General features: G+C 63.1%; 2 protein-coding genes across 2 annotated transcripts in view; one reads left to right on the top strand and one right to left on the bottom strand.

Moving 5' to 3' along the window:
* Positions 1 to 7,184, top strand: part of DNAH10 (dynein axonemal heavy chain 10) — a 118,919-nt gene extending 111,735 nt beyond the window's left edge. Inside the window, 11 exon segments of the mRNA XM_062182412.1 lie at positions 635 to 818; positions 1,244 to 1,444; positions 2,188 to 2,397; positions 2,485 to 2,580; positions 3,048 to 3,219; positions 4,008 to 4,139; positions 4,237 to 4,448; positions 4,538 to 4,705; positions 5,988 to 6,168; positions 6,754 to 6,899; positions 7,038 to 7,184. Of these exon segments, the coding sequence (XP_062038396.1) occupies positions 635 to 818; positions 1,244 to 1,444; positions 2,188 to 2,397; positions 2,485 to 2,580; positions 3,048 to 3,219; positions 4,008 to 4,139; positions 4,237 to 4,448; positions 4,538 to 4,705; positions 5,988 to 6,168; positions 6,754 to 6,899; positions 7,038 to 7,184 (1,849 nt within the window).
* A 381-nt stretch (positions 7,185 to 7,565) lies between these two features.
* Positions 7,566 to 19,578, bottom strand: part of CCDC92 (coiled-coil domain containing 92) — a 39,896-nt gene continuing 27,883 nt past the window's right edge. The window contains exons 2-4 of the mRNA XM_062182413.1: positions 11,408 to 11,554; positions 10,967 to 11,008; positions 7,566 to 8,813 (exon numbers count right to left, since the gene is read on the bottom strand). Coding sequence (XP_062038397.1) covers positions 8,038 to 8,813; positions 10,967 to 11,008; positions 11,408 to 11,537 — 948 coding nt within the window. The 5' untranslated portion in view covers positions 11,538 to 11,554 and the 3' untranslated portion in view covers positions 7,566 to 8,037. The remainder of the gene's footprint in view (positions 8,814 to 10,966; positions 11,009 to 11,407; positions 11,555 to 19,578) is intronic.

Raw genomic sequence — 19,578 nt, 5'->3', positions numbered from 1 at the left:
CATCTAAGCCCCCTGCACAGGAGCCCTGGGGGACAAACCCTATACAAGGCATAGCAGCAAGTAACACCCCAAAGCTCAAGATGTGGGGTGCGCGGGCCAGGACCGGTGACGAGGAACTCCAGGCTCTATGCCGAGGCGCCCAGCCCCAGATAAACCTGCTGAGCCCAACACATGGGCGCTGAGCCGTGCCAGGGGGGCAGAGGGGCCCCTATGAGGAGAGACCGGGCTCCCGGACAGGGGAGGCCGGGCAAAGAGCCCGCCAGGGGTAGGAGGGCAGAAGGAGGAGACGGTGATGGTCCGACGGGCGGGCTCCCGGCCTGCAGCTGTCCCCCAGGGAGAGCTGTTTGTTTTGTTGGTAAGATTGATCGAGTTGAAAGGCAGAGTGACAGGGAGAGGGAGAGAGAAAGGGAGAGAGGGAGAGAAAGGGAGAGGGAGAGAGCGCTTCTGTCCTTTGGTCCACTCCCCAGAAGGTCACAACAGCCAGGCTGAGGCCAGGACCCGGGAGCTCCCTCCGGGTCTCCCACGCGGGAGCAGGGCCCAAGTGCTTGCCCCGGCCACCAGCAGGGGCTGGATGGGACTGGAGCGGTGGCTCAGGGCGCCGCGCCCGCGTGAGCGTGCTCCTCATGCCCCCCAGGTACGTGCAGCCCCCGATGATCAGCTTCGAGGCCATCTTTGAGCAGAGCACGCCCAACTCCCCCATCGTGTTCATCCTGAGCCCCGGCTCCGACCCTGCCAGCGACCTCATGAAATTAGCCGAGAGATGTGGTTTTGGAGGAAACCGCCTCAAATTCCTCGCCATGGGTCAAGGTCAAGAGAAGGTAACACGCGGCTGTGCACCTGGGCTGTGGCTGGCCGGCGAGGAGCGTTAACCGGGCCGTAGCATGGGTTGGGTGTGCGTCCGACGGAGCAGTAAGGAAGGTCAGGAGGACGATGGGTTTCCAAGGCCCTCCCCCGCACCACCACGGTCTCCCTGGGCCCCTGCCCTGTGCCGGTTGACATCAGCACCGCCCCCGCCGCCTGAGAGGCCGAACCCAGAAGCGCCGGGGCAGAGGCATGCGCGCTGCCTGGTGCACCTGGCCTGGGTCAGGGCCCTGCCTCGGGGCCCCGGGGGTGCAGGTGCGACTGCGGTGGGGGCGTGGGGGACCGTGTCTCCTAGGGCTCCTTCGCCCCTCGCCGGCCTGGGCGGGGTGGTCTCTGGCTCCGGGGCTCAAGCCCTCGCCTCTCCTCCCCCGCCCGGGCGCAGGTGGCGCTGCAGCTGCTGGAGACGGCCGTGGCTCGCGGCCAGTGGCTGATGCTGCAGAACTGTCACCTCCTGGTCCGGTGGCTGAGGGACCTGGAGAAGTCCCTGGAGCGGATCACCAAGCCGCACCCCGACTTCCGCCTGTGGCTCACCACCGACCCCACCAAGGGCTTCCCCATCGGGATTCTGCAGAAGTCCCTGAAGGTCTGGCCCGGGACGTGCACCCCAACACTGCAGCCCCCTCCCAGGGCCACTGCAGTGTGTGTGTGCGCACGTGGTCTGCGTGTGCATTTACATGCACATGTGTGTGCACATACACAACTATGCGTGCGTGTGCCATACATGTGTGCATCTGTATGCATGCGTGTACATGGTCTGTGGGTGCTTTTGTACGTGTGTCTGTGCACGTGTAGAAGCAAGTGTGTGTACCTGTGTACCTGTGTGTGTGTCTGTGCATGTACCTGTGCACACCTTGTGGATACCCCCCAACCCCCTCTCACCTCTCTCGGGAGGAGCCGCTGTCCTCGGCCTGGCAGCCCAGTGTTGGACTCCCAGGCCCGTGTCTGCCACTTCTGTGTGGCTACAACAGTGTCTCAGAGGGCTCTCCCCCGGTCACACCTGTTGAACCCCCCTCACCTCTTATGACAGAGCCCCCCCCCCCCCAGCCTGCAGCAGCCCCTGGGTGGCTTCTGGGCCCCGCCCAACTTCTGCCCCCTGGGTGCAGGTGGGAGAAGCCGTAACTGCTGCCACTCCCAGCTGGGGACCCCGAGGTGAGAGAGGGGCTGGGTCACCTGCCCAGCCGGGGCCAGCGCTGGCTGCACACGGTGGCCTCTGACTTTTGTGCCGGGGCCTCTGCGGGGGTGGGGATGGATGGCTGTGTGTGTCGGGCACCTGCCCGGCGCGGCCCAGGGCTCCGTGGCCTCCGACCACAGCTGGCTGCTTCTCAGGTTGTCACGGAGCCGCCCAACGGGCTCAAACTGAACATGAGGGCCACGTACTTCAAGATCTCGCAGGAGCTGCTGGAGCGGTGCCCGCACGCCGCCTTCAAGCCGCTGGTCTACGTGCTGGCTTTCTTCCACGCCGTGGTGCAGGAGAGGAGGAAGTTCGGCAAGATCGGCTGGAACGTGTACTACGACTTCAACGAGTCCGACTTCCAGGTGCTCCCTGCGGCTGGGGGCTGGGCAGCGGCCTCGACTCCAGCAGGGCTGCGTCGCCTCTCACCGGGCCTGGCCTCCCCCCTGCAGGTCTGCATGGAGATCCTGAACACGTACCTGACAAAAGCCTTCCAGCAGCGCGACCCGCGCATCCCGTGGGGCAGCCTCAAGTACCTCATCGGAGAGGTGGGGGCTGTGGAGCCCTCGGCTGACCCTCCAGGTCCCCGTGAGATGGTCCCGGTCCTGAGGGGCCCCCATCACATGGCCCCTCAGTGGCCTGGGGGCTCGGGGCCCTGCCTGGCCACGCCTTGGGCATGTCTGGGGGCGTGGAGTCCACAGCTTTTGACCCGGGGTCACGGGAACGTGTCCCATGAGCTCTGCCGTGGCGCTGGCAGTGGCCGGGACGGCTGCTGGCTTCTGTGGCCCTCGTCTTGCTGCTGGCCTGTCTGACCCGTTTGGTAGGGCTCTCCAGGCACGTATGGTCCCCAGGCTCTCCGAGGGAGCTGTCCCTTTGGGATGCCCCACTGAGGTCCCCGTATTTGTCAGCAGCTCCTCTGGTTGGAGCCGATGGGCGGGAGCTGTGCAGTGGCCAGGCCGGCGGCCATCGTGGCCCCGCGAGCCCCCCACAGCCAGCCCTCGGCCCTCCGGTTCAGGTCATGTACGGAGGACGCGCCATCGACAGCTTCGACCGCCGCATCCTGACCACCTACATGGACGAGTACCTGGGCGACTTCATCTTCGACACCTTCCAGCCCTTCCACTTCTTCCGGAACAAGGAGGTGGACTACAAAATCCCCGTCGGCGACGTCAAGGAGAAATTCGTTGGTGAGATTTCTCAGGCCTGAGAAAGCCTTTTTAACGACTCTGTTCATTTATTTAAATTTTGATTGAAAGGCAGAGAGAGCGAGATCTCCCACTCACTGGTTCACTCCCCAAATGCATGCAACAACCAAGGCTGGTCCGGTCCAAAGCTAGGAGCTTGGAACGCCACGCGGGTCTCCCCCGTGGGGGGCAGGGGCCCGAGGACTTGGGCCGTCTTCTGCTGTCCCCCAGGGCGCCCACAGCAGGGAGCGGCCGGGCCTTGAACCGACGCTGATGTGGGATGCGGGCGTCCCTAGGGGCGTCCTAACTGCCGCGCCAAATGCCTGCCCCCAGAAAAAGGGATTCCTAAAGGGGTTTCTAAGGGAAGCCGTGGATTTCAGCCATTTCCTGTCCCGTAGTTGTCATGGTTACGCTTCCAACCCTCCCCTGCTGGGGCTGCAAGGCTGGTCAGGCACGGAGGGCGGAGGGCCTGGGAGGGGGCTCAGTGGCTGCTCTTGGCCTGCCGGCTTCCTGTGCGGGAGGGAGAGAGGGAGGGCCCGTGGGTCCACCTGGGACCCGAGCCTGGCGGGGAGCTCACTGGGCCACTGGCATTACAGGGGAGTGACATCCAGCTGGGGTGGCCCTGGGGCGTGTGTGCGTGCGTGTGAGTGTGTGCGTGCGTGTGCGTGTGTGTACATGTGTGTGTACGTGTGTGTGCAGAAACACGCCCCCCAGCATGGTGCACGTACTGGGGGCTCAGGAACTGGGGGGCGGCTTGCAGTGTGACCCCAGCTTGTCCTCTGTGGTTCCAGAAGCCATTGAGGCCCTGCCTCTGGCCAACACACCCGAGGTGTTTGGCCTGCATCCCAACGCCGAGATCGGCTACTATACACAGGCGGCCCGCAACATGTGGGGGCACCTGCTGGAGCTGCAGCCGCAGACGGGTGAGTGGGCGGCGCGGCGCCTTTCCCGGGCCTGGAGGCTCAGGGTGGCCCCGCCCCGGAGGCCTTGCCGCTCCCCTCAGAAGCGTCCTGGTTGTAGGGGAATCCAGCAGCGGCATCAGCCGCGACGACTACATCGGCCACGTGGCCAAGGACATAGAGCACAGGCTGCCCAGGGTCTTCGACCTGGACCAGGTCAGGAAGCACCTGGGCTTCGGGATCTCCCCCACCTCGGTGGTGCTCCTACAGGAGCTGGAGCGCTTCAACAAGCTCGTGGTGCGGATGACGCGGTCGCTGGCCGAGCTGCAGAGGGTGAGCGAGCCCCTCGCGCCGGGCGTCCGCCACCCCTGGCCGCCCCTGGCCACCCTGCCCTGCCCGACTGCTCTTGGCTCTGTCAACAGGCCTTGGCTGGAGAGGTTGGGATGAGCAATGAGTTGGATGACGTGGCCAGGTCTCTGTTTATCGGGCACATCCCCGGGATCTGGAGGAAGCTGGCCCCCGACACCCTCAAGTCCCTGGGGAACTGGATGGTGTACTTCCTGCGCAGGTTCAGCCAGTACACGTCGTGGGTGAGTGGGGGCGGGCAGCTGTCCGCTGGCCGGGGCCTCCTCCAGCACCTCCCAGCCCTGCCCGGCCGGCTCCTTGTGCCTTCTCTCCCACGGTACCTGCTGCATGTGTGAGGACGGACTGACTCATCTGACAGGCAGAGCCACACAGAGACAGAGCAGAGAGCTCTTCCTTCCACTGGTCACTCCCCAAGTGGCCACAATGTCCGAAGGCTAGGCCCAGCCGAAGCCAGAGCCAGGAATCCCATCCGGGTCTCCCATGTGGGTGCGGGGGCCCAAGCACCTGGGCCGTCTTCGGCTGCTCTCTCAGGCTCATTAGCTAACAGGGAGCTGGATTGGAAGCGGAGCAGCTGGGGCTCGAACCCTGCACGGCTGACTTTATCCTGGCTCGCTCTTAGGGCATTCCAGGGACAGGCGTCCTGACAACTCTGAGGGCACGGGCCCGTGTACACCCCACGGGTCAGCTCCAGCAGCGGGAGGGGCGGAGCTGTGCGTGCACTGAGCGTTGGGTTCTCTGGACACGCCTCGTTCGCCGGGAGCTCTGCGTCCTGCACACGCTGGGGGCCGGGAGGTGGCGGCGGCGAGCGTTCTCATTCCTGGAGCTGTGCTGAGGTCGAGCGTATTTTACAGGCTTGGCTGCTTTTTCTGTGAATTCCCTGTGTGTCTTAACCTCACTCAGGCCTCTGTCATGTTGATCGACTTTTTAAAAATGCGATTTATTATTTGAAAGAGTGACAAGGGAGAGAGAGAGAGACATCTTCCAAATGCTGGTTCACTCCCCAAATGGCCGCCAACGGCCAGGGCTGGGCCAGGCCAGCCCAAAGCCAGGAGCCTGGAACTTCACCCGGGTCTCCCACCAGGTGGCAGGTGCACTTGTGCCACCTTCACGGAGCTGGATCGGAAGCATGGAGCAGCTGGGACTCGCACGGTGGCCACATGGGTGCAGTGTCCCCAGCGGTGGCTCAGCCCTGGCCCTGTTCAGCCCTTAGCCTGACAGTGCTGGGAGCACTTCTGCGGGCTTCTAAGCCTGTAGAAGGTTTGCGTTTCTATGCAGTCCACTCTCCCCAGCTCTCATGGCTCTGGGCTGTATTCCCGCCCCCAGTGGCCAGTCTTTCCGGGGTCTCCTCTTTACACCTCGATCCGTCTGGAGTCTGGCAGCCAGCTAGGTCTCCCTCCACGTGCACTGCCAATCGCTGCCGAGGTGAATCTGTGACCTCTTGGTCAGCCTTGACCCTGACACTTGGTGGCAGCCCCCAGCCCCCATGCTTGCTCTGCCCTCCCCCAGGTCACCGAGGGGGAGCCCAGCGTCATGTGGCTCTCGGGGCTGCACATCCCGGAATCCTACCTCACGGCCCTGGTGCAGGCCACGTGCCGGAAGAACGGCTGGCCCCTGGACCGGTCCACCCTGTTCACACAAGTGACCAAGTTCCAAGATGCAGAGGAAGTGAACGAGCGGGCGGGGCAAGGTACGGCCTCCCCCCGAGCCGACCTCGACTCGGGGGCCAGCAGCGTGGCCCCGCACAGGCCAGGCCGCGGCTGTGTGCGCTCCACCCGCCCTGACACCTGAGGCCGGCACCCACGTTTCTCTTCTCCGTTGAGACTGGGGTTGAGCCTTTGTGGAAACAGGTGCTAGGCCAGACTCGGCTCTGGCGGGGAGTCTGGTCAGCAGGTGGCTCCCTGGGAGCCGGGGCGGTGACCCACTGGGCAAGGGCAGCTGGGGGACGGCTGCTGGCCCTGCCCCCTTGAGCTCGGGCAGGCTGGGCGGCCCCTTGCCCTGGGGCCACAGGACAGGCGCCTTCCCTGCCTCTCCTTGGGCCCCGGAACCCACTCTGAGGCTCCCCGGGGTGCTGGGGTTGCCGCGGCTCTGGCTCGGGGTGACCCGTCTCCGTGCTCTTGCTCTGTGTCCCGACGCCAGGTCCCCGGGGGAGAGGTGAGTGCTGCACCCTCCCCCCTGCGGGTCTGCAGGGTCCCTTGCTAGGGCTGCTGCTCTGAAAGGAGCCCCGGGCCGGCCACGGCTGCTCCCCGCACGTGGTTCCTTCTGCTGTCCCTAGGGTGCTTCGTGTCGGGGCTGTACCTGGAGGGTGCTGACTGGGACACCGAGCGAGGCTGTCTCATCAAGAGCAAACCCAAGGTGCTGGTGGTGGACCTGCCCATCCTGAAGATCATCCCCATCGAAGCCCACCGCCTCAAGCTGCAGGTGCTGGCCCGCCCCTCTCTCCTCCCCCATGGCGGGGGGGGGGGGAGGCGGGTTCATCCCTAAGGAGAGGCCCCTCCCTCCTGGCGCGGTCCCAGCGGGCGTGTCTGGGGGAGGCCCTCACCCACTGCTCCCTCGCAGAACACCTTCCGCACCCCCGTCTACACCACGTCCATGAGACGCAATGCCATGGGAGTTGGCCTGGTGTTCGAAGCGGATCTCTTCACGACCAGGCACATCTCTCACTGGGTGCTGCAGGGGGTGTGCCTCACCCTCAACTCGGACTGACGCCCCGCCCCACCCCGCAGCCTGGCCGCTCTCCCCGGATCCGTGCGCCCTGGAGGTCGGTTTGCTGAACTCTGTACTTCTCTGGGCTCTGTGTATCAGAACATAAACACTGCAGACTGTTTTATGACGTCTCAAGTTTCTCTCTCCCCGAGGACACGCCCGGCATCCCCGGGCTGCTGTCTCACATCTCGGCCCCGCCTGCACTCCCCCTGATACGCTGGGTCTCTGGGGTGGGGTCAGCAGCCGCTGGCCGCCCAGGGCGGGCTCCGCCCAGCAGGGGGCGAGGGGGGCTTTCCCAGGGAAGGAGGGCTCTGCCCTGGGAGGGAGAGGTGCTGCGGGCTCGGCCTGCCGCCCTCACGTACCCCCTAGTGCTGTAACAGAAGACACAGGACAGAATGAAGGCGGGTTGAGAAAATAAAGTTTGTTGGGATCTTGAACATTTTGGATAACACTAACAAAAAATATGCACACACACTGGGGTGGTGACAGGAGGAGTCATCTTGGGCCTGTGACACACGGCTGCTGGGTGACGGCTGCCGCCCCGCGGAGGGGGCTGTCAGGAGGGCACGGGGGGCAGGGCCAAGGCTGGCACGTGTTGCTCTCACCCTGTAGAGGTGCGTGGCTGTCAGGTGTCACGGACGTCGGTGGTACTTGGCCTGGGCCTGGTCCGCGAGCGAGCTCGGGCCGCACGGAGTGGGACCAGAAGCGAGCGATGCAGCCTGCGGGCGTCTGGTCACGCGTTCTGCAGCAGGGATGTCGCGGGGGGGCAGTGACAGGCATGCGTGGGCAGGAGACACGAGGAGCGGATGATTTCCTGGTCGTGGTCACAGTGCGTGGACCCCGGGCCCCGGCGTCACACAGTTCTGTCCGTCCCTGAGTGCTTGCGCACCACTTTGCCCGCGTTCACCTGGTCCACCGCCAGCGTCTCCAGCTCGGCCTGGGCCTGCGGCGGGCTGGCGTGGTGGATGCGGTGCGCCACCCCGACGTGGGCCTTGTGCGGCTTCTCGCGGGCCGGGCTGTGCTGCTCGCTCGCGCCGCGGTCGGAGGCGATGGGGGGGATGACGAGCGGCCGCTCCTTGATCAGGTGGACCTCAGCCGACTCCCGGGCCAGCAGAAACGGCGTGGGGTCCGGCATGGCGTCCACGGGCTCCCGCAGGAGCAGCTTACGGCTCTCGGCCCCGAACCTGTAGACCTCCTCGAACTCGGGGTGCAGGGGCGCCGACAGGCTCTTCTTCATGCGGCGGCGCGGCGTCTCGGGCAGCTTGTCCTTGGGCGGCGCGGGCTTGTAGCCGGCCAGCACGGGGCTGCCCGCGGGGCTGGCGTCCGAGGTGCCGCCGGAGCTGAGCAGCTTCTTCCTGGCGGCGTGCAGCTGCGAGGTCAGGTAGGCGATGGTGCCGGCCCGCTGCTCCAGCTCGCTGGACAGCATGCTCAGCTTGTGGCTGCGGCCCTTGAGCTCCTCCAGGTACTTGCGCTCGCGCTCGCGCACCGTGTGCTCCAGCACGGCGATGGCGGCATTCCTCTGCTCCAGCTCGCGCAGCAGCTCCTGGTTCTCGTCCTCCTTGGCTCTCAGCTGCGCCTCCAGCTCCTCACATCTCCTCTTCAGCTCACTGCTCCGGGCAGACCCGTCTCCTGCAGGATGAGAGGCCAGCGCGGGCCCTGGGGGTGCACTGCTGGTTTTCAGGAGCCCCCCCCCCCATTTGCCAGCAGCACACAAACCCCAACGGCCTCTGAAGCGCAGAGGGCCGGGGGCCGCGGCAGTGGGGTAAGCGGACGTGGTGACATCAGTGCCGTACGGGCACCAGCTCCGGGCTCAGCCACTTTGCCTCCAGCCCAGCTCCCTGCTACTGTGGCTGGGAAAGCAGCAGAGGATGGCCCACGTGCTCGGGTCCCTGCGCCCACAGGGAGACCCGGACAGAGCTGCCGCTCCTGGTTTCGGGCTGGCCCAGCCCCAGCCGTTGCAGCCATTTGGGGGAGTGAACCGGTGGATGGAAGATCATTTTTTCTCTCCTTGTCATTCTGACTTTAAATAATTTAAAAGAAAAAAAAAATTGGGGCCAGCACTGTGGTGTAGCAGGTAAAGCTGCCGCCTGCAGTGCCAGCATCCCCTATGGGCACTGGTTCGAGACCCAGCTGCTCCTCTTCCAATCCAGCTCTCTGCTGTGGCCTGGGAAAGCAGTGGAGGGTGGCCCAAGTGCTTGAGTCCCTGCACCCGCGCGGAAGACCTGGAAGAAGCTCCTGGCTTCAGATTGGCCCAGCTCTGGCTTTTGCAGCCATCTGGGGAGTGAACCAGCATATGGAAGGCCTCTCTCTCTCTCTGCCTCTCAGTAACTCTTTCAAATAAAAAAAAAAAAAAGGCATGGAGAACAAGGGAGACGTGGCTTGGGGCCACCCTGAGGCCCAGGACCCAGCTGCGCTCGGAGACCTGAACCCCTCAGCCGGGAGCTCGCCGCTTCGGCGCCGCCACCTCACAGAGGCTGTTCTGGGACAGCCACTCCCCTCCCCTCCTGGAACGTGACCTCACCTGGCTCACACCCGTCCCCTGGCCCAGACTTGCAGGTGCTGCTGGCCTTGTCCCCCGACTCTGGAGGGCTGCCCGTGGGGACCGCAGCCTGCGACTCGGCTCCTCCCGTTCTGCCAGTTCCCCGCCCCCCTTTCTTTCATGTCTGTTTACTTTCATCTACCTGAAAGGCAGAGAGAGAGGAGAGAGGGATCTTCCATCTGCTGCTTCATTCTCCAAATACCTGCCACAGCCCGGACAGGGCCGGACCGACCCCAGGAGCCGGGGTTCCAGCTGGGTCTCCGTGTGGGACTGGGCCCGATACTGAGCCGTCACTACTGCTCTGTGCAGTAGCAGGGAGCTGGAATCGGGGCAGGACTCGAACCCAGGCACTGCGATGCCGGCCTGGATCTGGTGGGGTCGCTGCCAGGCGGCTTTGTAAACACAGATCCCCGGGCTCCTCCCAGACCCTGGCCGTCGCCACGCAGGATCTGGGTTCCAACCTCATCTGTTTGGGACAGGTGGTTTCGGTGATTTCCCCACCCTTGCAAATCATCAGCACCGAGCCCTTGGGGCTGGGGGCTGCCCGGGCAGGCCGCACACAAGGACGGGCCCCGCAGACTGGCCGGGATGGGGGCGCCACGTCCATGCATGCGCGGCTCCTCTCCAGAGGCTCCTGGCTACAGCTCTCTCCTCCCTCCTCTTTGAGGGCCCGTGAGGCCGGTGCCTTCTCTCCACTGCCCCCCAAACACACGGACCGTCTGGGCTCCTGACGGGAGCACTCAGGGCACGTAACACGCTCGGCCGTGCACTGTCCTGAATGAATACCGCAGCCAGCACGCTTGGTGAGGAGAGGGCCGACACACGCCTGTGCCCCGCCCTGGGGGACGCACAGCCCCAGCTGCCAGCAGGGGGAGCCTAAGGGGTCCTGGAGGAGGCCCTTCTGCACTGCATTCCAGACGAAGACCCCCTGGGGACTTGTAGCACTGAGGTCATGGCCGGGCCCTAAGCCCTGGGGACACAAAGAGGTGGAGCCACTCTGCCGGCCCTGCCCTCGGCCTCCTTCTGTTTCAGGAGGAATGTGGATTCACCGTAGGAAAAGCAGAAAAACACGCACAGTCCGAACACACGTGTCAGCCACTAGAAGCAACGCGGCCTCCTGGTCACAGCCCAGGGGCCTGCCCATCCTCCGCAGGGCGCCCTGGCTGCCTGGTGACCCTCACAGCCCGTGCTCTGTGACCAAGGGCAGCGTCATCTTGAGGGCGGGGGCTGGGGCAGTTCTTACCTGTCTGTTCAGAACTTTTGACCGTCAGCTCGTATGTCAAATCTAAGAAGGAAAATTCATATGTCAATTCTGTCACAGTCCACATCAAATCCCTCCTGGCTCTGAGAACACAAGACAGAGCCCCAGGGGAGCCGCGAGTCCCACCCCACAGAGGCAACTCAGAGGCGAGCAGGGCTAATGGGACCCTCCTGCCTCCCCAGGCCCCTTCCCCACTGCCCCCAAACATATCCTGACAACCCAGAACCACGGAGCAGCTAACAGCAGGCACACTGCGCCTTGGTGACCAGCTCCACACTGCACTGGCGATTCCAACACTGGGCCTCAATCTTTTCAAAGTCTGTATCCCCCAGAAAGCGCTCTGTACCCCGACACAGGGCACCTCGGCTGTGCCTGGGCAGACGCCGGCGGGGTGGGGTGCAGGGGCACGGCCCGGCCCGGTACCTGTGCAGTGCTGCTGCAGGCGCCGGATCTCGGCGTGCAGCCCCTTGAGCGTGCTGGCGTGCTCCCGCTGCAGGAACAGCAGGTTCTTCTGCGCGCTGTGCAGCTGGTTCTCCAGGTTCGTGGCCGCCATGCTGACACCCAGGTGGCCTGCAGGGAAGACCGTGGTCACTGCCACTCACTCTCCTTGGCTCAGTGCAGGGGGCGCGGGCCTCCCCCAGGAAGCACAAGGAGACAGTGCAGCCTGGACAGGAGGCCCAGCCATGGGCGCCGAAGCCTCCACTCCTGAGCGCCTGCTGCGTGCCACGGCCATGGTGGGTGCACAGACACCAGGCCTGGGACGCAGGAGCTGAGCCCTGTCCAGGGCCACTTCGCTCTACTGGAGAGGAGCAGGGTGCAGAGGTGGCCTGAGGAGCCGCGGTCACAGACTCAGACCCAGCTGCCAGCCTCAGGCAGGCTGTGACCGCAACACCCGGGGCGGGGAACATGACTGCCCCCTAGGGGACAGCCGGGCACCGGGCTGCACCTGGCTCTTGGTGCTGTCTGCAGACAGGAGGGAGAAGGCAGAGTGGGCAGCTCCACACAGGGACTGCCCCGGTCCCTGCCCTCTGTCATTCCCAGTCAAGGCTGCGGCCCTCGCCGTGACCCGGGCGGGGTGGGGAAGTGCACTGTCTTCCTGGAAAGGCTACCAGAGCAAACCGAGGGAACAGGGACACGCCAGGGACAAACTGGGCTATCTGCTTACGAACTGTTCTCATGACCAGGGCCTCGGAGCACATCCCCCTAGTGCCCCTGCCAGGGAACTCTCGGAGAGAAACTGCTTCTCCAAGGTCCCCGCGCATGGCACGCTGTTGCCCGGCACCATGGGCAGCGTCGGAGTCTGCGACAATCCCAGGTTGTCACAGCCTCAGGCACTGATGGCCGCCCCGATGGTCTCTGTGCTGGGCGCCGGGTCTGCCTGCTCGTTCTGAAGGTGCACGCTTCCGCCGCCACGCAGAGCAGGGCCGGAAAGGCAGTGCCAGAGGAGAGTGAGGGATGACGCACTGGCGACAGGACCAGAGCAGGGGGCCGGCGCTGTGGTGTAGCGGGTAACGCCCTGGCCTGCAGCGCCAGCATCCCATATGGGCACCAGTTCGAGTCCTGGCTGCTCCACTTCTGATCCAGCTCTCTGCTGTGGCCTGGGAAAGCAGTAGAAGATGGCCCAAGTCCTTGGGCCCCTGCACCTGCATGGGAGACCTGGAGGAGGCTCCTGGCTTCGGATAGGCACAGCTCCAGCCATTGAGGCCAACTGGGGAGTGAACCAGCAGATGGAAGACCTCTCTCTCTCTTTCTCTGCCTTTCCTTCTGTGTAACTCTTTCAAAGAAATGAATCTTTAAAAAAAAAAAAAGAAGAATAGGGACAGGCGCCGCAAGCCTGTGCCCTCCCCACTGGCCGGGGGGAGCAGCAGAGCAGCTTCTGCCTGAACCGTGTGCAGGAGCTGGGGGGCCGTCACTCCCACACAGCGCCCCGCGGCGCCTGGGACCCCTGCTCTCTGCTCAGCTGCTCTCACTAAAGCAGCCACCAAGGACGTGAGAGGCTGTGTGGCCCTCACAGGACCAAGCTCAGGGTCAAGGGAAGGAACTCGGGGCATCCACCTGAGCGCTTGGCAGCCAGGGCGCTCCGGGTCACTCCCCACGGCTGCTGGAGGGGACCCCGGTGTGGTGCGCACGGGCAGGGTTAACTGCGGTGTGGGGTCTGTGCTCCTCGTGAATGACTGGTCTGAATCTGACCCACAGAGGAGCTCCCCTGAGCCCATTCTCCCCTCTCATGGTGCTGTCCTCACTGTCCTGCTGCCCATCTGGGGGCCACACTCCTGTCACCTGTGTCCAAGCGGCACCTCGAGGATCCCACTTCCAGAAGAGTTCTTGAACCCGCCTGAGTGTCACCCCCGCTGCCCATGCCGCGGCGTCGCTCCTGGAGGCCCTGCCGACAGCTCCCTGCAGCCGGAGCTCTCGAAGAACACAAGACTGCTTCCCAACCAGCGGTCCCCAGGCTGAGAGTCCTCAGCTCCCGGCCCTGTGCCTGCTCCCGCCACCTTCGGGGCCGTGGCTCACCCCCAGTGTCCTGGCAGTGACAGCTCCTTGTGTCTGGGCCCCTCTGGGCCACGGCTGCCTGCCTGGGCCCTCTCAGGCCGCCCCTCTGCAGCCTGTCCCAGAAGCAGGCTCCTCCTTAGCCCGAGTTCTTTCCTCCCAGAAGGCCTAGCCCCCGGGAGGTGAGGTCACATGCTCCCCGCAGTGCTGTGAGGGCGTCCGGGAGTCCTGCGCCCAGCGTGGGCCTGGCCCTTGCAGCCTGCAGCAAGTACGCGGTGAGTGAATGGGCCCAGGTGCCAGTCTGTGGCCAGGGGCGCAGGCCTTCAGGCTGAGAGCCCTGCCACTGGGTTCCTGCTCAGAGAACAGGCTAGTGCTACGCTACAGCAGCTTCCACTTCCGGCTTCACCCAGGCTGATGGCGCAGACTGAGCCCCACATGCCCACGCCCACGCCCACAGCAGGAGGGCAGCCAATTTCATCTGTGACAAATTTAAACACAAGTTAGTAAGGATGCAAACATTCTACAGTGACTGAACTGTAACAACTTCATCTTTCCTGCCTCCCCTGGTAGACTACAGCAGTGAGGTGCAGAGCCAGGAGCAGACCACTGGCAGTGAGGAGGCTGGCGGGGGCTCCCAGGACACCATGGCGGTGCTGACGGGCGGGACAAGGGTTTTCTGCCAGGGATGTTCCATGGCTGTCTCCTCCCTCTCCACCCCTGCCCTCCGTGCTGATGTAAAAGGCTCTACTGAAGAGATGCCAAATGTTAGGGTCACCTGCACGCCGGGGTCACCTGTACACTGGGGTCCACCTGCACACCAGGGTCACCTGCACACCAGGGTCACCTGTACACTGGGGTCACCTGGACACTGGGGTCCACCTTTACATGGGGTCACCTGCACACCAGGGTCACCTGTACACAGGGTCCACCTGTACACCAGGGTCACCTGCACACCAGGGTCACCTGTACACTGGGGTCCACCTGCACACCAGGGTCACCTGCACACCAGGGTCACCTGTACACTGGGGTCCACCTGCATGCCAGGGTAACCTGTACACTGGGGTCACCTGTACACAGGGTCCACCTTTACATGGGGTCACCTGCACACCAGGGTCACCTGTACACTAGAGTCCACCTGTACACTAGGGTCCACCTGCACACCAGGGTAACCTGTACACTGGGGTCACCTGTACACTGGGGTCCACCTTTACATGGGGTCACCTGCACACCAGGGTCACCTGTACACTAGGGTCCACCTGCACACCAGGGTCACCTGCACACCAGGGTTCACCTGCACACCAGGGTTACCTGTACACTGGGGTCCACCTTTATATGGGGTCACCTGCACATCAGGGTCACCTGCACACCAGGGTCACCTGTACACTGGGGTCACCTGTACACTGGGGTCCACCTTTACATGGGGTCACCTGCACAACAGGGTCACCTGCACACCAGGGTCACCTGTACACCGGGGTCACCTGTACACTGGGGTCACCTGCACACCAGGGTCACCTGTACACTGGGGTCCACCTGTACACCAGGGTCACCTGCATGCTGGGGTCACCTGTACACTATGGTCACCTGCATGCTGGGGTCACCTGTATGCTATGGTTACCTGCACGTCAGCGTCACCTGCACACCAGGGTCACCTGCACACCAGAGTCACCTGACCACCAGGGTCACCTGTACACTAGGGTCCACCTGTACACCAGGGTCACCTGTACACCAGGGTCACCTGCATGCTGGGTCACCTGTGCACTAGGGTCCACCTGTACACCAGGGTCACCTGTACACCGGGGTCACCTGTACACTAGGGTCCACCTGTACACCAGGGTCACCTGCACACCAGGGTCACCTGTACACCAGGGTCCACCTGCACGCCAGAGTCACCTGTACACTAGGGTCCACCTGCACACCAGGGTCACCTGTACACCAGGGTCACCTGTACACCGGGGTCACCTGTACACTAGGGTCACCTGTACACCAGGGTCACCTGCATGCTGGGTCACCTGTACACTAGGGTCCACCTGCACACCAGGGTCACCTGTATGCTGGGGTCACCTGTACACTATGGTCACCTGCATGCTGGGGTCACCTGTATGCTATGGTTACCTGCACGTCAGCGTCACCTGCACACCAGGGTCACCTGCACACCAGAGTCACCTGCACACCAGGGTCACCTGTACACTAGGGTCCACCTGTACACCAGGGTCACCTGCATGCTGGGTCACCTGTACACTAGGGTCCACCTGCACACCAGGGTCACCTGTACACTATGGTCACCTGCACACCAAGGTCACCTGCAATCTGGGGTCACCTGTATGCTATGGTCACCTGCACACCAGGGTCACCTGTACACTAGGGTCCACCTGCACACCAGGGTCACCTGTACACTAGGGTCCACCTGCACGCCAGTCACCTGCACGCTAGGGTCCACCTGTACGGAGGGAGGGTCCACCTGTATGCCAGGATCAACTGCACAGCAGGGTCACCCGCACGTCAGGGTACATCCAAGTAAGAAAAGTCTACTGAGTGCCCAAGGGACAAATGACACTGGAAGTAGGAACCAAATTACTATTTTCTCACCTGTTCCAAAAGATACAACACCACTGCTATCCTGAGGGCAAGTGAGTCGCGCAGCTTCAACGTTAGCGACCTTTTCCGCTGTTACCCTCGGCTGCTAGTGACCTGTAGTCACCGTAGGACACAGCCCCTCACCCCAGGACAGCAACAGGGACGAAGCCACGGGAGCAGCTGGGTGCTCTGGAGGCCGAGGCAGGAGAGGGTGGGCAGGTTGGGCGAGGGCAGGGGTGGATGGATGAGCAGCTGTGTGCTGCGGGGGGCCACCCAGGGAGCACGTGTTGCACAAGGGCCTCGCTGTGTCCGAGACACACGCCACAGATGATGGCCTCTTCGTATCCTGACTTTTGTCCTGATGCAAACTGGTCTGGGTGCTAAGCACTGCTGGGGGCCATCAGCAACTTCTAAACAGCAAATAGCAGGGCCTGGACACGGGTCTTCTTCTCCCCTTGGGGACACTGCCCTCAGCTCTGCGTGCCCGTCCCAGCGCCATGCTCGTGAAAGCACACAGCTTGACACCTCCCAGAGAGCTCCGGTGGGAGCGGGAGGAATGGTCCCTCGGAGGGACCAGACCCCGAGCAGGGCGCTGGGATCACGGCAGGAGGTAAGCCGCAGCCCTCTTTTCCCTACAGCAAACTCACTGTTCACTCTGTAGGTCCAGGGATGAAGGCTTGAAGCAGGCCTCTCATCCCAAATTCTGTAGCTATAGGTTCTGAAGCCCAGGACAGGTGGAGCATCCCACCACTTTCTGGCGACCACAGCTTCTTTCGGAGCCATAAAGACGCGCCTGCCCCCGCCCCGGGCTCTCCAGCGGCAAGGTCCCGGGCCTGCCGGGAATCCCCCAGCTGCCTGCAGGGCACTGCCAGCTGATTGATGCCTCCGGCTTTGTCTCCGCTTTCCTACCCCTCCGAGGAGACCGAGGCGCACATCCCACTGAGACAGGAACCCAAGTCGGGACACGCAGCTGGGCCGGCAGCTTTTCCCAGCTCTTGGGGGCTGTGGGTTGGGGATGGAATTTCGTGGAGAAATTGAGATGCCTCTGGAGTTGTGAACATCCCCGCTCTCACACCGACGCGTGGGCCCAGAAGGCAAGGCCGGGCTCCAGCAGCGCGCGACCCAGGCGACGCCCGCCGAGCACAGCACAGCACTGCTCACGGGAGGCAGCCCCTCCCGCTCTCACACTGCCAGAAGCCCTGCCGCCCACCCCAGAGGCTCAGCAGTGAGCCCTGCTCTCAAGGGCAGCCGCATCTCCCAGAAGTTGGGTGGAGGGGCAGTCGTGGGCCAGGCCAGCACCTTGGCAAGGCTGCAAGGTCAGCTTGGGAACAAGGACTGAGACCTGGCACCAGCCACGGGCGTGTCCTCATCTCCGGGCAGGGCCAGGGCAGTGCCCTCTTCCTCGCCAAGCCCAGGAGCCCTCCAGGGGTGGAGTCAGCATCAGGGCTCTGAAGTCACGGTGCAGAGAACCCAAGCCAGACCTACCTTTGCCCCTTCCCGAAATACGCTTTTTCCTTAGCATCTGTTCTACCACACACATCTATCCTGCACACGCTCTGGCTACTGAGTGTAACACGTCCCACCCGGTGTCAGCCTGCCCCTCCCCATCCTTGTCCAGTGGACCCCCCCCCCCCCCGGCCATGTGCTCACCCAGTGTCCTGTCACCCCTCCAATGCAGGGCCTCGCACACTCTCCGCACACCTCCTCCCGCCCCCCTGCCTACCTCACCTCCGTTTGTGCTTCACGTCTGAACTCGCGTTACATCCGCGCTCCGGAGCCCGAGCCAGAATCACGCTGCACTAGTCGCAAACACTGCAGAGCACTGATGGGAACATGACCTCACCCCACCATTTCCCGACAACGCCGGGGAAGTGCTGTGAGGCGTCCACGAGCCACGTCTCTCGGGGAAAGAAGAGAAGTATCGGTGGCAGGAAAGGGTCTCCCACTTGGAAACGGGACCTTTATTCTGTGCCTGGGTGATCAGAACCAGGCCTACCTTTTAGCTGAACACAAAGCCTTTGGAAATAGGGTAATAATTTTAGAATCTGGAAAAAAAAAAAAAACCCACAGCACACAGCACTCAGGTGGTGGCTCTGAATTAGTTATAGCAAGCTATTTTAGATTCTAGTCATGAATAAGTTATAACCCGCTCGCGGCGGCTCTCCCCCGCCAGGAAGGCTGGAGCGCCTGGAGCCCGGCCGCCCTCTGCGCTTCCTGACCCCACCACAGCCTCTCAGCGTCCTGCACCAGCAGCTCCCGGGCCTTCTCTTGGGAACTTTCTGTTCTGCTCTGATGTCCTGTAGCTCAGGCCGCTGTCAGGAAAACGCAGGCTGGCCAGGGAACACAGGCGGCAGGCAGGACACGACGGCACAGAAGGGCAGCGAGCAGAGACTCGGGCTGTCAGACTGTGTCGGGGTGAACGGGGCCTTCTGCCGCCCACTCCTCCTGAGGACTGACTCCCAGGGTTGCCCACGTGCCACACGCACTCGGCCAGTGTCTGGCACACAGGACGAGCTCAATAAACAGCAGCTGTCTGTTTCTACGTAAGTCATGGTCAACTGTTCCATCAACAAACCTCCAAGCAGTTTCTTTAGTCCCACGAGGGCATTTCCCAAACATCACGCACGCAAGGAAATGAGCTAGCGAAGCAGTGCTAGAAACTTCCGAGAGGGGCACAGAAGCGCACACGGCGTTGTTTCCCGGTGGCCCCATCCTCCAGCTGCCTGGGGAGCAGCTGCTCGGGGAAGCAGAGAGAGGGGCAGAGCAGGCGCCCTCGGGACAGCAAAACCTACTTCTTCCTTTGAAACCATCCGTAGTCCTCTACGAGAGGCTAAAAAAGGCGGACGGCTAATTAGGCCACGGACTCTCAGTCCAAAGTGCCTGCTTCTCAGAAAGGAACCTTTCTACCATTCTGAGGGCGCTCGCTGGATGACTCTGGACTCAAAGCACCTGCGTGTGGGAGCCGACCGTCGCTACTACACGTGTGCTCAGAGCGATCGGAAAATCCCAAAGCTGGGGCAGCAAGAAAAAAGACATCACTTCAGGCAGCATGGGCATCTGACAGTGACTCCGAAATATTTTGGTGAAATGGGTGAACACCATTCCAAATCGGAATAAAAAGCGTCAAAAGCAAAAGGCGCAGTTGTTGTTCAGAGGCAAGAATGTCATCTTTACAGAGTCGGGCTTTAACCCGGCACAAACAGGCGGGCTACTGAGCTGAGCGTGGGAGCCAGCCCTGACTCAGCACCTTCGAGGTGTGCCCCGTCCACGCCCTCACCTTCCTCTCTTATGACACGAGGGGTCGTCCTAGCACCCATGGGATACACGCGAGGCGGCGAGGGCGGGGGCTTCCAGACAAAACACCAAGCAGGCCGTGTGGCTCGCTGTGCCACGGAGCCGATGGACTCCACGTGAACACTGCTGGAGGAGATGCTTTGTGGCGCCCCCGTCCTCTGGCTGGGCAACAGACACGACTTCTAAGAGGGATGCTTCTAGAAGCTGGAAGAGGAAATGCAGTAGAAACAGAAGAA

This window comes from Lepus europaeus, chromosome 23, assembly GCF_033115175.1.
Source record: "Lepus europaeus isolate LE1 chromosome 23, mLepTim1.pri, whole genome shotgun sequence".
Classification (NCBI taxonomy): Eukaryota; Metazoa; Chordata; class Mammalia; order Lagomorpha; family Leporidae; genus Lepus; species Lepus europaeus.
This window is presented reverse-complemented; position numbering and strand designations above follow the sequence as displayed.